This window comes from Cebidichthys violaceus, unplaced genomic scaffold (genome assembly GCF_023349555.1).
Source record: "Cebidichthys violaceus isolate CVI_PGR_0920_01 unplaced genomic scaffold, fCebVio1.0.p SCAF_1, whole genome shotgun sequence".
Taxonomy (NCBI): domain Eukaryota; kingdom Metazoa; phylum Chordata; class Actinopteri; order Perciformes; family Stichaeidae; genus Cebidichthys; species Cebidichthys violaceus.
Genome location: NW_027176262.1, coordinates 9,170,262 through 9,187,218, shown reverse-complemented (window position 1 = coordinate 9,187,218; position 16,957 = coordinate 9,170,262). Strand labels below are relative to the sequence as shown.

Below are 16,957 nucleotides of genomic sequence, written 5' to 3'. Positions count from 1 at the left end.
ATATTTATATTTTTGATATCTCAGGCAAGACTATGTTGCTACAAATAAAATGTGAACATGAACGGACATCCTGCCCAAGTCAATACCTGTTCATAGAGCTGCACAAGAGACCCAGACAGCTGGTGTGTTTTCCCTGTGCTGGCCCAGGACGCCTGGCTGCCCAGGCTATGCTGGAGAACTGGCTGCAGGTATGCTGAGTAGATAGTCTGCAGCTGCTCCTTGTCTGGATAGCTAAATACAAAAGGCAAAGAGGCAGAGAAACAGATGGATGATGGAAAATAAAAAAGAGAGAGGGTCAGGGTTAGAGGGAGACCAACAGTGAAACAGAGACATGATGGGAACATCATGAACTTAGATGCACGCAAATACATGTAATTGCAGGCTGTTTGGCAATGTGTAAAGTACATTTGCACCATACTTACTCTATAGTGCAGACACGTACTATAGATGAGAAGCGAGAGGTGAGTGAATGGCTCCCTACAGCACCCCCTGTTGACATGGAGGCCACCACCTGGATGTTCTCTAGACTCACCCACTCCAGATTTTCATCATAGAATCCCTTATATGTCAAAACCTTGAGATGAGGGAGGGAGGGAGGGAGAGGGAGAGAGAGAGAGAGAGAAAGAGAATCACCCATCCTTCATTCACTACTTTGTTCACTTCTTTGTATGTAATTTTGTTCATGTGTCCTCTACCTGTTGCAGGAAGGCAGTGAGGTTGCTGGTCCCCCATTTGTCAGGTTTGGGTAGGTTGATGTCTTTTAGGTAGAGCACCAGGTTCTCACAGTCTTTGGGTCTAAAGACTCGACCGGTGTTTGAGCTGAGCAACAGGCAGGTCTGACCAAGCTTCTGGAGCACATGGCGAGATGAGGTCTGGGCACTGCAGTGAACCACGGCGACTTGGGTGGACCGCAGCCGGGAGAAGGCGTAGCGCAGGAGCATCCTTGACAGAAAATAATAAATAGCAGAAAGGTCAAGAAACAAACAGGCACTGAAAATGTGGCCAGACAGGGCCTAACAAAGTCAGCCAAATTGATAAAGGCCGTGACTCTTATACATGTCATATATGTTTAGGATGGTGCCAGGACCGCAGGAAATGATCAGAGGGAGAAATGAGTGTTAGTGCTGTATTTAACAAGAGGGTCACTTGGGATCTGGACAACAATGTTTGTCAGAACAGACCCAAAGGCAAAGAGAGACATTTTTGAGGGTGCATACAGAAAGAGAAAATAATTGGAAAGTGAATGCTTGCTCTGTCCAGTGTATGTAAATTAATTAGATGTTCTTTTATCAGAAGAGTAAGCTGACAAACTCAGTGCCACAGTGACCTTTCAGACGAGAGTGAGGCAAGACAAGAGGACGACAAAAGGTCACATTGAGTGAGACTAAACTGGAATGTAAAAGGCAAACTTAGTAAGCCTTGTTCCTCAAAGCCCTGCGGAGGGAAGCAGTTACTTTTGAGGCAACGACTCTATGTGTCCAGATACACCAGACACACACATGCCCTGCGCAGATCTGAGTCTTATTCTGACTTGTCGGTGCCTTTACACGAAAGGTCAAGTCTTGAATTAAAGAAGCTTTCATATCAGTGTTGATTGTGTGCTTGTATCATTTTAATTGTCCACATAATTGAAAGCCTCTGCCTCACAAGCCGTAATCCTTCCACTGTGACCTCACTTACCCTTCTTCTACAAGCAGACCAACAGGAGCTTTGCCTAGAACAGTGTCTGTTTAAACTATTTACAGAGACCGCCACTTTATAATATTAAACAATCATGGCGATGCTGTTAAAGGAGTGAATGTGAGATAATGTAATAGTTGGTGAGTTCAGTACATTTGAATAGGTGGTTAAAAAAAATCTGTATTATTGTGTTTTGATGCAGATTTTGGATTTGTGTTCATTTTTGTGATAATGCATGCATACATACATGTATATGTATATATATATATATATATATATATATATATATATATATACACACACACACCGTACATTGTGTCTACATATACACAATATTGCAAGTGTGTGTGTACGATTCCTGTATGCAAATGTTTGTGCTCTGTGCGCGCATGCATCTCTGCATTTGTTTGTAATTACCCCTTTCCGCAGCCCTCTGGCCCCACCACCATGAAGGGCTGCCTGTGCGGAGCAGTGAGCCATGGGGAGAAGCAGTGCAGACCTCTTTGCATGTCTGGAGTCTCAATAACAGGTAGCGTGTGTGGATGAGAGAGCTGTTCCAGTGAGAGACCCTCGGGACGATGGAATGTATAGGCTGCTAGATTGCCGCTGTCAGAGTCATAGTAGGTATCTAGTGGTTTTTTGGTGTCTGGTGGGCTTTCCCTGGCCCAGCTCAGCAACTATAGAAGTACAAAAAAAAACAAGGGGAAAAACATTCAGACCAGAACTGATCTTTCTGAGTAGTGGCATTGCAGACGTTCCACACTAGGTGCATATCCTGTGTGCACTTGAATGATGACTCATCCCTCGTTTTTTTATCAGTAACAGCTGAGAACACTGTAAGAAACAAGTCTTTAAGTTTGAGCCATGAATAAATTAAATTTCAATATTAAAACTAAGCTGTTCTTACAGTCACCATCTGTCCATACAAAAAACCCAGGGGTCCTCACCTCTTTGGCAAACTCCTGTCTTGTTTTGAGGTTGAGGTTTCCTCCCAAACCTCTAAGAAGACCAACGATGAACTGACCTCTCTCTGCAACAGCACTTAGGTGTGACAGACCATTGAAGACTGTACCCACCAGACTAGTCTCCACCACAAAGTCATTCTGATGGAAGAAGAGAAGGGTATTTACAAGTTTCAATTAAAAATTAAATGACAAATCGGGCAAAGTTTACCTGTTTGAGGACCCAGTCCAGGGCTCGTTGGAAGTAGTCTCCCAGCCAGTTTTCTAGGTTAGTGCAACACTCCTCTGGCTGACCCCTCAACCACGACTTAAGCAAGGCACCCACATCAATGTCCTCATCGCTAAAATTAGAAGTCAAAAAAGGTAAAAACAGTGAGACAAGCCAGATGAAAAAGATGGAATTTGGTGCACTTGAAACCCTGTCTGCATAGGCTGACTGACCTGAGAAAGATCATTCCCATGCGGGATATGGTGGCTGGTGAGGCACAGCTGAGGTCATGAGTCTCAAACAGGAAGTTAACATGGGGTCCGAACTGGATGCGTTCTCCACTCGGCATGGTTAACAGCCGGTTATCATCAAGCACAGAGTTCAAACTCTCAATCCACTCTGGGTCGATGTCACCGTCGCACACAATCCACGAGCTCACCCCTAGAAAATACAAAAACACATTTACATATATGTATATATATATATATATATATATATATATATATATATATATATATACATATACATATATATATATATATACATATATATAGATATATATATATATATATATATATATATATATATATATATACACATACATACAGTGCAGTATAACAAATGTAGACCACTTCAGGCTAACTGTATCCATTCCCAGTAAAGTTTACTGGTCAATTTGAACTTTTCCAGTTAATGTAGACTGTATTCCAGTTGTCAAAGACCACCAGTGAGCTACAGAATATGCACCATTGATTGGTGTCTCTTTCTTACCGTGTGGTTCTCTGACCACACTCCTGGCACTATGTGTGAGGACGCCATCAGCCCATTCTCTGGTGTCCATGTCTATATGTCCCAGCAACTGTTGTCTGGGCATGGCTTTCGGATTCATTGTGTACTGCTTCACCTACAAACATACAGCATTAGTTGAAGATGGCACACAAGATTGGGGAAGATTTTTTAACTGACCCATAAACTCTGGAATAATTTCTTTTCATACTCTTCTAAATGCTCAATAATATGTAAATGTACAGCAATTCAAATGATTTCTAAGTTTCATTTTAAATTAGCTGTTGTAAGTGTACAGTATGACTTGCTGTATGAAAATCCAGGTAGGTAGTTTGTCTCTTACTCACCACTTTGCCTGTCTTGCTGAGTGCAGCCCTAAGCATCCTCCAGAGTGTAGACTTTCCTGCTCCACTTGGCCCTACGATGACTACCCCCATGCGTTGTCTCAGCTGTTCATTCAGCTCCAATGCTTTCTTCAGCTGCAAAAAAAAGAGAAGGAATACAAAATCTGCAATTGATATGAGATTTGTTCTACTGTCTTCTTAACAAACTATCAAACTGCTGTGTCTCAGTGTTAATGTTAAAGCCTTATTGCTATATAGAGTGATCCCAAACACTGAACGAGGACCAGGTCACATCATGTTATCATCATGCTAACATCATGTAATATTTGTATATTCTGCTAATTAATAGATTACTTCACATACACACACACACACACACACACACACACACACACACACACACACACACACACACACCTGGCTGGGTATAAGTTCCATCCGCGCCTCCTTGAAGACTTGTTCCAGTGCATGCATTAGTATCTGGTCCTCTACATCGGTGAAAATAACTCCAGAGAAGACATCTTTTACCAGAGCATCAAACCGGGAGATATCGGCAAACGTCAGCTTGGACATGGTGTTCAGTCTCAATGCCTGCACCACCAGACGACTCTCCTGAACTGCATGTAGATGAAAAAGATTGATTTATTTATCATTCCAATCTAAATTAGGATAGGCATGAAAATTAGCACATTTATTAAGAGTATGAATTTGTTAATTATTGATGAAATTAGACAATATGCAGAAAGAGAAGCAAAGGCTTGATAGAGAAGAACACAAAATGGTTATGACAGTTAACTTGTATAGACATTGTTATTTTGCTCTTGCACATGCCCCCTGTTATAAATGTGCTAATTACCAAAGCCTGTAATGATTTAAGAGTTTGTCAATACAAAATCCAAAGATGCTGGCCTTCCCTACAGGGACAATTGTGGTGTTTTTGTTTCACAACAGAGAGGAACACTTGGCCAAACTACTCACAGAGGCAACACAAGAAAACCTTGGGGACTCAACGGCAGACAGGTGCTCTGTATGTGTATGTGTTGTCGTGTGTCGGACAGATAAAGTGCGGCTGGTGGAACAGAAGAATTTGAAAGAGAGAGAGAATGGGCTCCAGAAAAGGCAGAGGGTATGAAAAGAGAGACAGTGGGGGTGAGAAACGGAGAGCAGCGAGTGACAACAAGTGGGTCGAAGGCGGTATCGACAGCCAGGTATCAGAGAGAGAGTAAAACAACAGGTCAGAAGGAGGGGGAAGGAGGTGAGGTAAGGAGGTACTGAAGAGGCCAACAGCAGAACTCTGGCGTGTTTGGGAACGAGAGAAAGGAGACGGACAAAAGTACAGACAAGCGAAAAGCCCAAGGGAGGAAAAGTTTTTAAGTAGATTTCAATTGATAGTATGTCAGTACTATCAATTGAGGGCAGGGACGACAGGAGGCAGGCAGTGAAAGTGCTGGTCAATAGAGTCTTTTGATGTACACTCATGTACAAAGAGATTATCAAATTATCAAAACATTTTATAGCATCACCCTGTTGTGTACAGGATAATCATTTCCTTTTCATTAGCTCAACAGCTTTCTATCTTCAGAAGCTTACTATCAGTGCAAAATGTTCAGTACTTCTCAGGGTACACGTTATAGAGACTTTCACTGAATTTGATTGGATTATTGAGTTTTTGCGCAAAAGAAATGTGTATAGGAACATATTACTTAAAGCAATACACTGCAGGGACATTATAGGTTACGTAAATATGCTGTAGTAGAGTCAGTTTCACAGTTCTGTTAAATAATACATGTGTGAATTTAAGAATTTAAGAAATGAGATGTAGACAATAAACATTGATATGTTGGAAATCTTCATATATATTACATGACAGTATATGATTATTCTGCCTTTGTGGTTTATTTCTAATCTGTTGAGCAGTCTGTCACAAGCTAGAATCAGCTTTCTGACAATCACATAACTTTGATGCCATAATTGATTAAATAATTAGATGTTGGCTGCAGTCACCACATTTAGATATCTGAAACTGGCATGTCCATACATTTCTACCATGAATTATGGCACAACTATTGTATTCAAATAACACAAAATGACAATATCCTTTGAACAAATAAGATGTTTTTCCCTTACCAAGCTGAGACTGATTGAACCACTGCTGCATGTAAAATGCCCATTTAATCTGTTGTGACTTCTACATCATTACTATATTATTTTTTCCACCTATGAAGCATGAATAAATTCTCATTTTGAGCAGTTATTTTCAGTAGCTCTCATTATCAGTTGTCAATACTGACTCTAGAAGACTCCTGACCCATGAAGTGTGATAAGTAACACTGCAAAAAACTGTTCCTCAAATATGTATTGATCGTGTATTCTGCTGCTGTTTTATGCTGTCAAAAGGATCGATTCACTGAGAACATTACGTTTTTCAGTAGATCTAGTATTGGCCAAAATGTTAGCCAGTATTAGCTTACTGCAGACGTATCACATCAGCGTATACCTGTATATGTCGGCCGAGCTAGGTCTGAGGTCATTTAGAATTTAGAATTAAATAGTTTGTACACTAGAGAAAACGTAAGTTCATTTTGACTCTGATGAAATTTTCCAGTAAGCTTTTGACCAGGATAATTCAAGAATGTCATGGAGGGATGAAATGTTTGTTTTATGTTTGTTTTTTAATTTTTATCCATGGTCCATAGCACAAGTTACCAGTTATCTGGTGTCGTGTGTGGCGAGAATGAAAAGTCAATCACATTCCATTAAGGGCCTTTTCAGCCCTTAATTGAATGTGATTGTAGATCCTGACATGTTGCAGTGTATTTTGCTCAATAAATCCTGTTTGCATACATTTGTCAAATACACTCTCCATTCATACATGTTTGCATCTATATGTGTTGCATTGTGATACACAAGTAACGGGACTGTGTGTCTTTTGGCAGCAATGAAAGTGACTCGAGGTAATGGCCAAAGAGGCACCCGCTTTCTTCAAACTTTCCTGTCACTCTCCACTATTGAAAAAAAGCCTCACAGAAATATTGTACCTTAAAATAACAAAAATAGCCAGAGGGGATCTTACTCTTGTCCTTGTCAAGACTCCTCCTCTGCTGCTGCAGCAGACTGCCACAGGCCTTCAGCACCGTCTTCAGAGCACGCAAACCCCAGTCATAGTGCTGCTGGGGAGTCAACAGTTCCCTGGACGCAGCACACATAAAGGCACATTTTCACACATATTCACACAGTCTGAATCGACTATAGTGCTAAGGGAAGGGAGGTAGAGTATAACTTGTCCACAAAATCAATATACCGCAATAGACTGTAGTGGCAGAGTAAGGCATTTTGAATAAATGTAACACTCAGATTATGATTTGGTTTGGAACACAAACAAAAACATTTAGTAAACTCACAGAAATACCAGATTGATGATACAGGTCACACATAATTAGTTCGTTGATGATTCTTTAACTTGGAAACGATTTTATATTCCACTTTATCCAACCTCAACCCAACCCAAAAAAAAGACTTAACTAAAGAATATCTACCTGGCCAGATTGAAGATTGCAACTAGTTTTTGGCCCAGGATTTCTCCATTTTTGAAGCCTTCAGAATAAAGGATGACCTCAGCAATGAGCTCATTGTCTGGCCTGCTCATGGCCACAGGCCTGAACAGCTGCTTTAGGTTGTCTGGAAGCTTCTGTCGGCCTCCATAGCCTTTTCCTGCCGGGTTTAATGTGATGAACACTCCAGAGTTTGGGTCCAATTCCACCTGAAGGATGAAGAGAAGTAGGAAAAGTTATTCTCTTTAATAATATGTTTTACATTACAGTAGTATGAATGTAGTATCATTGATTGCTTGATAATTACTTCTCCACAGTGGATAAATACATAACTGATTTATTGACGGACTAAAAACTTGCACTGTGTGTTCAGTATGTGGAAACATCAGTGTGTTTGTCTGCATCTTTTCTTATTCACAAACCTCCTTCCCCAGTAGTTCACATGTGTTTTTGTGATGTTTAAGGGAGTCTTGAATGGCCTGAATCTGCATAGAAACTGCAGACAACACCGCCTCCTCTAAGCGGTTAAACTCGTCAAAGCAGCCCCATGCTCCACACTTGACCAAGCCCACAAAGATTCGTCCCATTGACTTCACATCAATACCCTGAAAAACAGACACATTCTCAATAACCAGTCTGTGTGTGGTCAGAAATGTTCTTTGCAAATGCGTGTTGCTCTCAGAATAATGATCACCAATATGAAGTTTTAGCTAACACGTTAAAACCATCACTCCCTACAAGCATATTTATACCTCATCACAGTTGAATACCAGCACTTGGCGTCCGAACAGCCCACCCAAAGCTTTGACCGACTCAGTCTTTCCTGTGCCAGCGGGCCCATAGGGGTTCCCCCCAAGTCCCATCTTCATGGCCTGGGTCAGAGTCAGGTAACACTTATCAGTCAGTGGAGTGTGCACCAGCTTAGCCGCATTGCCCTGGGAGACAGGAGAGGTAGGGTGAAAAAAAGTGAGCAATAAAGACCTTGACAGAAACACAGTGAGATAGCCAGAGAGAAGTTAAGATATGGCGAGTGAGGGAAGGATGGAAGGGGCCGCAGAGGATAAAGGCAAAGAGACAGATGATGGATTAAGAAAGAAAGGAATGAAAAGCAAATGAAGAACAGTCAAAGAAAAAGAAAACGAGTGAGACAGGGTCTAGCTTGTGGTATTTTAAAGGAACTGCAGAGAGGAAATAAAGCGAGGCATCTTCAGTTCATCTCATGTCTGCATAAACAGTGCCCCCTGAAGGTAGAAAATAAGAATATCAACGATATTACTGGAACATAAAAAATGTTTTGATACTGAGTAACAAAATGGCAATTTCTCACAACACTCACGATCCTGTACCATTAACATTATCATCTTAAGTTATTTAAGGGATTGTGATAGCATCATGGAAGGTGCTTGGAATGGCTCATAACCTGCATAATCAAACTGAACAGTCATCATGTTGGCTTTTTAAATGATTTAGCCACTATAATAAAGGCTTTTTTCCTTCCTTGTTACTTGTTTTTATATTTTGGAGTGCCAGGGTTCCCTTCCAGTTTATCCATTTTTCCCCCCCGTTTTCCAAGACACATCTTTGATCTACGGTTGACAAAGTAACCAATCATTCTTTTTCCCAGTAACACCAGACCTTGAATTTCCCCGGTAGGAAGCTTTGGACAGAACTATCTATAACTCATCAAGCATGTACAAATGTGTATGGGTGCCTGTTACTACATTGTGTGACACTGGTGTGACACTACAAGGGACCACCATTAAGTGGTGGCTGAAATGTGAATGTGAGACAACTAATTAGTAAGTCAATCTACAAAAAAATCAATCAAATTCAGGTGATTAATTGTTCCTGTTAGTCATTTATCAAGTGAAAATACACATTTTCTAATTACCAATTGAGGTTTCTTTTTTAGATTTTATAGTCTGAATGATCAGAAAAGAGTTAAAAAGGTTAACTGCTGCCCAAGAAACATAAGTGTGTCTTTTTTTTTGTGTCCATTTGGTCAATTTTAAAGGAAGAGTGCATCAAACGTCTATCTACATGTCAACACACCTGGTATTCATATGTATAGCTGAATTGCGCATCCACCATATGTATGAGGCAGCATTTGTCTGCTCCCATGTAGAAGCGAAGCTGCTTCTTCCAGGCCCAGGCGTCCGGGCTGGTAACTCCTGCCTGGTTAAGTTGCTTCACCACACTGATGTTGTGAATAATATCCAGAATCAAGGCTTTCAGCTTCAGCTGCAGGACACTGGACTCTGTAACACATGCATATCAGGATGGTAGAATTTGTAAAGTTGTGCAAATAACAAACTGATTTTAAATGAGGGTCGCTTTTGTGTCATAACCAGTAGTCAACGAGGTCAAACCTATTTGGCAGTTGCAATAAATAACACATATGCACCAGCGTAAACAGTGAATTATCAAATATTATCCACTGGGCTGTATATACCTGTTGGTTCAAAGCAAAATCTTTACATTCAATTTCTCTGCCTCCCTTTCTTTGAACAATTAAATTAAATATGTAAGAATCGTATTACCGTTTGGTTTAAAAAGTAATTACTACTTTACTTGGTGTTCTGGGCTCAATATCAACCCAAAGTCCTTAGGTAGTCCCAACAGGTCGCTCGTTTTGCTGCTTTGTTGTGAATAAATGGCTTTTATTGTAAGCAGACAGAATGGCAAAGGGCTTTTTGTTACCATAAAACAGTAGTGTTTGACAGCTGTAAGGACAGCTGCTTAAAGTAAAGACGCAGGATTGAATCAATTGGTGAGGAGAATAAACGGGACCCCTCCCTGTGTAAACGACCAACCACTTAGAGAGGGAAACTTTGTTAGGACATGAATACAGCCACATTCATATTCTGGAAAGTCAATACCACCGACCTATGCATAATACATAAAAATGACATAAAAAACATAAAAAGCAAAAAAAAAAGTAGCCAAATGAACACCATCTTGTCTTGTCTCTGTGCCAGAGGCCTGTGTCAGAGGAGACCACTCTCACTCCCCACCTGGGTTTATAGCCCATTTATGCAGACTGGGTAGTTAAATTATCTTTCATGCCATTACTTTAGCTACTTTAATCAGTACTGCCACTCCAAAGCCTCTTCAGCCTACCTGGTTGTTTTAGGGAGTCAGTCATTTAATGAGATGTTAGCATGGAAATGGGTTCAATTTCAAGTGTGTATTGATGGAAGAGTTTTAAATGCAAGACAGTCCCAAAATGAACCATATTATCTGCAATTATGATAACACTGTGCTGAAATATTTGATATTTAAAAAAATTAAAATAAAAAACGATGTAACTGATGAGGAAAATTGTCGATAGTAACACTTTGTGCAGTTGAAACAAGCACTGTTTTCATAGATACATTTTCATGAGAGAGAAATTTGAAATTTTGCAGCAATGTACCGTGAAATGATGCCACTACCAGGGTTATGGAAGAGCTTTTCATCTCATGCATGAATAAGAAACGTTGATTTAAATTTAAAAGCCCTTTTTGCAAATTCAAGTTCTGTGAAAAAAAACTCAGCTGTCATGTTTTATGTAGCCATATATTCAGCCCCCCAGACATTAAATTAGCCTGCAGGCTGGTGCATCTGCAGCTTGAAAGGGTACTGCCCCTCTGCAGCCTCTAGTGTCTGACTGGCTATCAAGAGATTTACACAAGAGCAGTCATTTGGCATTAATCTCTCGGGCCTAAGTAACAACCCATGATTTTGATCAGAGCTCAATCCTTCGAAACACAAGAGGGAGTCTGATAGTGTCAGGAAAAGCAAGTCGTAAGTATCAAGTGTTTATAGAGCACGGCAAATTGGGGAGGTTGACATTATCAGGAATTTGATCAGAAACCAAAAAAGCAGAAGAAAATGGGGATAAAAGAGCAGGACAACATCCTGAGCATCATTTTAAAATGTTACAAACATGTCAAAGCCTTTAATGATCTCTTGAAAAAAAAAAACATCACAGGGTACAGCACTGCTTCTTTCAGTTTCTCCTGTCTGGGTCTGTATCGGTCTCATGCATCACAAGTTGTTTTGTTCCTCAATTTTGAATGACTCAGATAAAGGTCAGAGTTTAACAGGAAGATACAGGATATGGCTGAATATATTTAAGGATAAGGTAAGAGGGTTGTGTATGCACTAAAGCCAAACTGCATGACTATCGCTGTCAACATTTAACTTTATTCATTCAACATGCATGAAATGTGTCCAGGCCAATGTTTAAAAATGCATTAATGCATTTTGACCACTGGTGGTCAGAAAAAATCCCAAAAAATCCAAAACAAGCTGGATAAGCCCAGACACATAACGCATGGAATCTTTGTCTGTTTACGTGTGCGTGTATCTTCACATATCTGGAGAACGGTTAATCCGATCTACTTCACACTTGCGTGTATTTCTGCGGACCCAACAAACTGCAGTGTAGAAGTTGGTTCAATTCGGTCACGCATCATGTTTAATATCAATACACTTTGAATAAACAAGAAATCTACGGGACATATCCATCAGTAGCGCGTTGTGTACATACTGTACAGTGTATTGAGAGGGAACTTCTATTAACTGTGACAGTGCTGAACGGCATACTGGGTACAGCTTGTTCCCCGCCGCTTGCTTCAATATTAACTGCTACACCGCCGAACAACATGCTGATTACAGCTTGCTCGCTGTGGTTCTAAAAAGTACATTCAAGAACAGATAAGAGAAAGAGAAACCTGACGGACAGACCCGAGATATACGGGACATATTTATTAGGGATTTTCCAGGGAACCCTCCCTCCGATCGACTTCACATTTGGCAAGTGTATTGCTCAGGACCCAAAGAAGTGCAGTGTCAAGTGTGTGTGAAGCGGTTCTCGAAAGTTATACCGGCCTCTTCTAAAAGGGCACGTTTTGAACTTAATTTGAAGCACATTTTTAGAGGCAGCATGGTCACATATAAAGTCATTGAAACAAACAGAGATCAAGACAGATCCACATGAGCAACTTGAACAACAAGCTACAGCTATAGCTAACATCTTTAAAGTACATTGAAGATACACCAGTCTGAGACTGATGCAAATAAATTCACCAATGCACACACACAAACACAAACAGAACTACCTGTATTAGCGTGATCGTCAGAGCTGGTTTCCACCGTAGTGTAATGCTCTAATTTGGCATTGAGTTCCAGCTCCAACTGATGCAAATGTTGCTCTTTTAGAGCTCTTTCCACATCTTCAGTAAACTGGATTTGCTCAGCCAGACACAGAATCTAAAGAAAGTTCAGACACTTCAGTGTAATTAAGATGTTTTTTTCACATTCTGTGTCACAAATTACTGACATACATATGTGATCTTGGATCTCAACTTCAACTAAGTATTGTGGGTTGTGTAAAAAGTGTGTGTGTACCTGTGATGGGTAGCAGGAGGGGTCCACCTCCCCTTTCTTCCCTGCAGATATACATTCAAACAGCAGGTGCTTCAGAGTCTCCTTCATTTCCACAGACAGCTCACTTAGCCACACCTAGAAAGACGGAAAACAGTTCACACAGAGCTACAAATAAAAACAGCATACTGTACATGCGAAGCTGGAAAGTGTGTCATCAATTATACTCTACATCTAACACAGAACATATAGCATATACAGTTAAACAAAACTCTGCAAAACAAACTTACCTCCACGAGGCTGGAGATGCGTATGAGGTTTCTGAGTGATACTGTTTCTCCTTCCAAAGAGCACATGGCAACAATGTGCTGGCACTGCTCATCAAACACAACACTGTGGATGCCTAAATGGATAATACGCACGCAGATTATCTTCACTGTCCAATAGATTATGCCGTGATACAAGGGATACGAGGATGATGAGAGAAGAGCAGAGCAAAAGATAACAGCGTGGAAAAACAGAAATGAGCACAGTATAAGAAAAAAGACAAGCACATAGAACAGAACAGGGGTTTCTGACCTGCAAAGAGTTTCCTGAGATGTGATTGGATGACAGTTGGGTTGGTTGCCTGACCAAGAATCTCTAACAGATCATCATCTCCTATGAAATAGAACCGTGGAAAGGCAGAGCGTTTCTCCTGCGACAACCGCACACAATAAAAAAAAGTTGTGATATTTACCACTCATGTTAAACATACTGTGTGCTATATGTAGTCTCTGCGTACAACAATGCATGTGTGTGTACCTCCAGGAACTCATTGAGTGACTTCTGGCAGCGCTGCAGCTGGTCCAGTATGGTGACCAGGGAGTTTCTGATGCCAGCCCTTGAGCTCAGAGAAACAACTCTGTTGTCTCTCTGAATGTCTGACATTATGGACCTGTTACACAAATAGTGTAGATGTGGATGAAACACATTCTGCCTGTAATACAAATTATATTTGTCCATTTATCCCAGAAAAAGGCCATCCTACTGTTGAACTGAATATTAAGCATACTAAACCTGAACGTTTTAACAGAAAATGAATAATAAATCAAAAGAAAACAATGTGCTGTGGAGCAAGAACAAAATGTACAATCAGTATGGGATATACAGTTGTGGTCAAAAGTTTACATACACTTGTAAAGAACATAATGTCATGGCTCTCTTGAGTTTCCAGTTATTTCTACAACTCTGATTTTTCCCTGATAGAGTGATTGGAACAGATACTTCTTTGTCACAAAAAACATTCTTGAAGTTTGGTTCTTTCATGACTTTATTATGGGTTAACAGAAAAAGTGACAAAATCTGCTGGGTCAAAAATATACATACAGCAACATGAATTAGCAATTTTGGTGACTTAGAAAGTTGTGTCAATGAAATGAGCTTCATAGCATGGCCTCTTAACTTCTTGTGAGTGATTATGAGTGACTACAGCTGGTGACTTCTCTGAGGCCATTTAAATAGGGCTCATTGGATACAAACGCTACAATGGGAAAGTCAAAGGAGCTCAGCATGGATCTGAAAAAGCGAATCATTGACTTGAACAAGTCAGGAAAGTCACTTGGAGCCATTTCAAAGTAGCTGCAGGTCCCAAGAGCAACAGTGCAAACAATTGTTTGTAAGTATAAAGTGCATGGCACTGTTTTGTCACTGCCACGATCAGGAAGAAAACGCAAGCTATCACCTGCTGCTGAGAGAAAATTGGTCAGGAGGGTGAAGAGTCAACCGAGAACCACCAAAAAGCAGATCTGCCAAGAATTAGAAGCTGCTGGAACACAGGTGTCAGTGTCCACAGTCAAGCGTGTTTTGCATCTCCATGGACTGAGAGGCTGCCGTGCAAGAAGGAAGCCCTGGCTCCAAAAGCGGCACCTTAAGGCTCGACTGAAGTTTGCTGCTGATCACATGGACAAAGATAAGACCTTCTGAAGGAAAGTTCTGTGGTCAGACGAAACAAAAATCGAGCTGTTTGGCCACAATGCCCAGCAATATGTTTGGAGGAGAAAAGGTGAGGCCTTTAACCCCAAGAACACCATGCCTACCGTCAAGCACGGTGGTGGTAGTATTATGCTGTGGGGCTGTTTTGCTGCCAATGGAACTGGTGCTTTACAGAGAGTAAATGGGATAATGAAGAAGGAGGATTACCTTCAAATTCTTCAGGATAACCTAAAATCATCAGCCCAAAGGTTGGGTCTTGGGCGCAGTTGGGTGTTCCGACAGGACAATGACCCCAAACACACATCAAAAGTGGTAATGGAATGGCTAAATCAGGCTAGAATTAGGGTTTTAGAATGGCCTTCCCAAAGTCCTGACTTAAATCCCATTGAGAACATGTGGACAATGCTCAAGAAACAAGTCCATGTCAGAAAGCCATCAAATTTAACTGAACTGCACCAATTCTGTCAAGAGGAGTGGTCAAAGATTCAACGAGAAACTTGCCAGAAGCTTGTGGATGGCTACCAAAAGCGCCTAATTGAAGTGAAAATGGCCAAGGGACATGTAACCAAATATTAGCACTGCTGTATGTATATTTTTGACCCAGCAGATTTGATCACTTTTTCTGTTAACCCATAATAAAGTCATGACAGAACCAAACTTCATGAATGTTTTTTGTGACAAAGAAGTATCTGTTCCAATCACTCTATCAGAGAAAAATCAGAGTTGTAGAAATAACTGGAAACTCAAGAGAGCCATGACATTATGTTCTTTACAAGTGTATGTAAACTTTTGACCACAACTGTAGGTACAACAGTGGATATAGAATGGAACAATGACTGAGGTTTAAATGCCAACTTTAAGCTTAAATGTGAGGTTGTTCCACATACAATGGATAGTGCTTTGTTATAGACGGGGAGTTTCTGGGAGAGGGCAATGTGCCTGCTATCGCTAGGTCAAATTTAAAAGATCTACATTTGACCTGCATTATTCTGTCAGACAAACAATTTACAATATAAAGCAACAGCTCTCTGGATGTGACACACACACACACACACACACACACACACACACACACACACACACACACACACACACACACACACACACACACACACACACACACACACACACACAGAGTACCTGAAGTCTTCATCAACACGTTTGAAGCGGGCCTCCTCCCGGGGCAATGCCCCTCGTCCAAAAATGGGCTCTAGATAAACCCAACGCCTCTGGATGGCATTCAGACTCAGCAGGTACTCGTCTAAGTCTGACAGACGAACCTCCCATAGACTGACCTGTACATACATGGACCAAATATAGTAACATCGGCTAGAGCTGCTTCACTACAGATTTGTAAACCCCAAATAACTAAAAATGTGCAGCAATATAAGACAATTCATTTGATTGAGTGAACACATGCTGTATCTTTAATAAACAGAAAGGCTTGGGAGATTTAAAAATAAAGCAGTAAAGATTATAAAAGCGTATTCATAGATTTTGTTTGACCTAACCTTGTCTTGGAAGCTGCGGTAGTAGGGAGAGTCTTTCAGAGACTGCAGCAGACAGCGGTTATCTCCCACCTGGATGGGCACAGAGTGGTGATAAAGCCAATGTTCGATAATCCTTGACAATTTGTTTTAATGGTGCCAGTAGATACGCATTTTCATGCCTTCCAAGTCCATCCACCAAAGTGGTCGCCTTTAGTGACCTGTCTGAAATAATGATTCTCAAAAGGAATTTAAAAAAAAAAAAAAAAGGGAAATTCAGAGAACAGCTGAAGGAGCCTTTGCTAATAATTCAAGGTTTTCAAAAGCATTGCTCTGCATGCAGACTTCACTTTTGTATACTGTCTCATTAAACAGCATTATGCTCAAAGTCCAGCGTTTTGGCCCACACCTTTATCAGAGGAAGAAAAGGTAAAGTGCTAGAGACAACTTTATATTTGTATATAAATACATTAGAAACATGCAAGAGGCATCTTACAAGAAAATTACATTACATCATTCAGTAATCAGGATAGTGTCGGTTTCTGTATCATCTGTATCACTACCTTTCAGACCATCTTGTGGTCCACGAGATACC

At 40.7% G+C, this 16,957-nt stretch overlaps 1 protein-coding gene across 1 annotated transcript in view; it reads right to left on the bottom strand.

Moving 5' to 3' along the window:
- Nucleotides 1-16,957, bottom strand: part of dync2h1 (dynein cytoplasmic 2 heavy chain 1) — a 107,008-nt gene that overhangs the window by 74,652 nt on the left and 15,399 nt on the right. Inside the window, 22 exon segments of the mRNA XM_068709569.1 lie at nucleotides 87-231; nucleotides 423-574; nucleotides 696-942; nucleotides 2,098-2,357; nucleotides 2,628-2,783; nucleotides 2,854-2,983; nucleotides 3,084-3,291; nucleotides 3,622-3,754; nucleotides 3,984-4,115; nucleotides 4,398-4,597; nucleotides 7,054-7,169; nucleotides 7,517-7,740; nucleotides 7,954-8,136; nucleotides 8,284-8,466; nucleotides 9,584-9,789; nucleotides 12,637-12,787; nucleotides 12,926-13,039; nucleotides 13,192-13,304; nucleotides 13,481-13,598; nucleotides 13,706-13,838; nucleotides 16,016-16,170; nucleotides 16,387-16,455. Of these exon segments, the coding sequence (XP_068565670.1) occupies nucleotides 87-231; nucleotides 423-574; nucleotides 696-942; nucleotides 2,098-2,357; nucleotides 2,628-2,783; nucleotides 2,854-2,983; nucleotides 3,084-3,291; nucleotides 3,622-3,754; nucleotides 3,984-4,115; nucleotides 4,398-4,597; nucleotides 7,054-7,169; nucleotides 7,517-7,740; nucleotides 7,954-8,136; nucleotides 8,284-8,466; nucleotides 9,584-9,789; nucleotides 12,637-12,787; nucleotides 12,926-13,039; nucleotides 13,192-13,304; nucleotides 13,481-13,598; nucleotides 13,706-13,838; nucleotides 16,016-16,170; nucleotides 16,387-16,455 (3,528 nt within the window).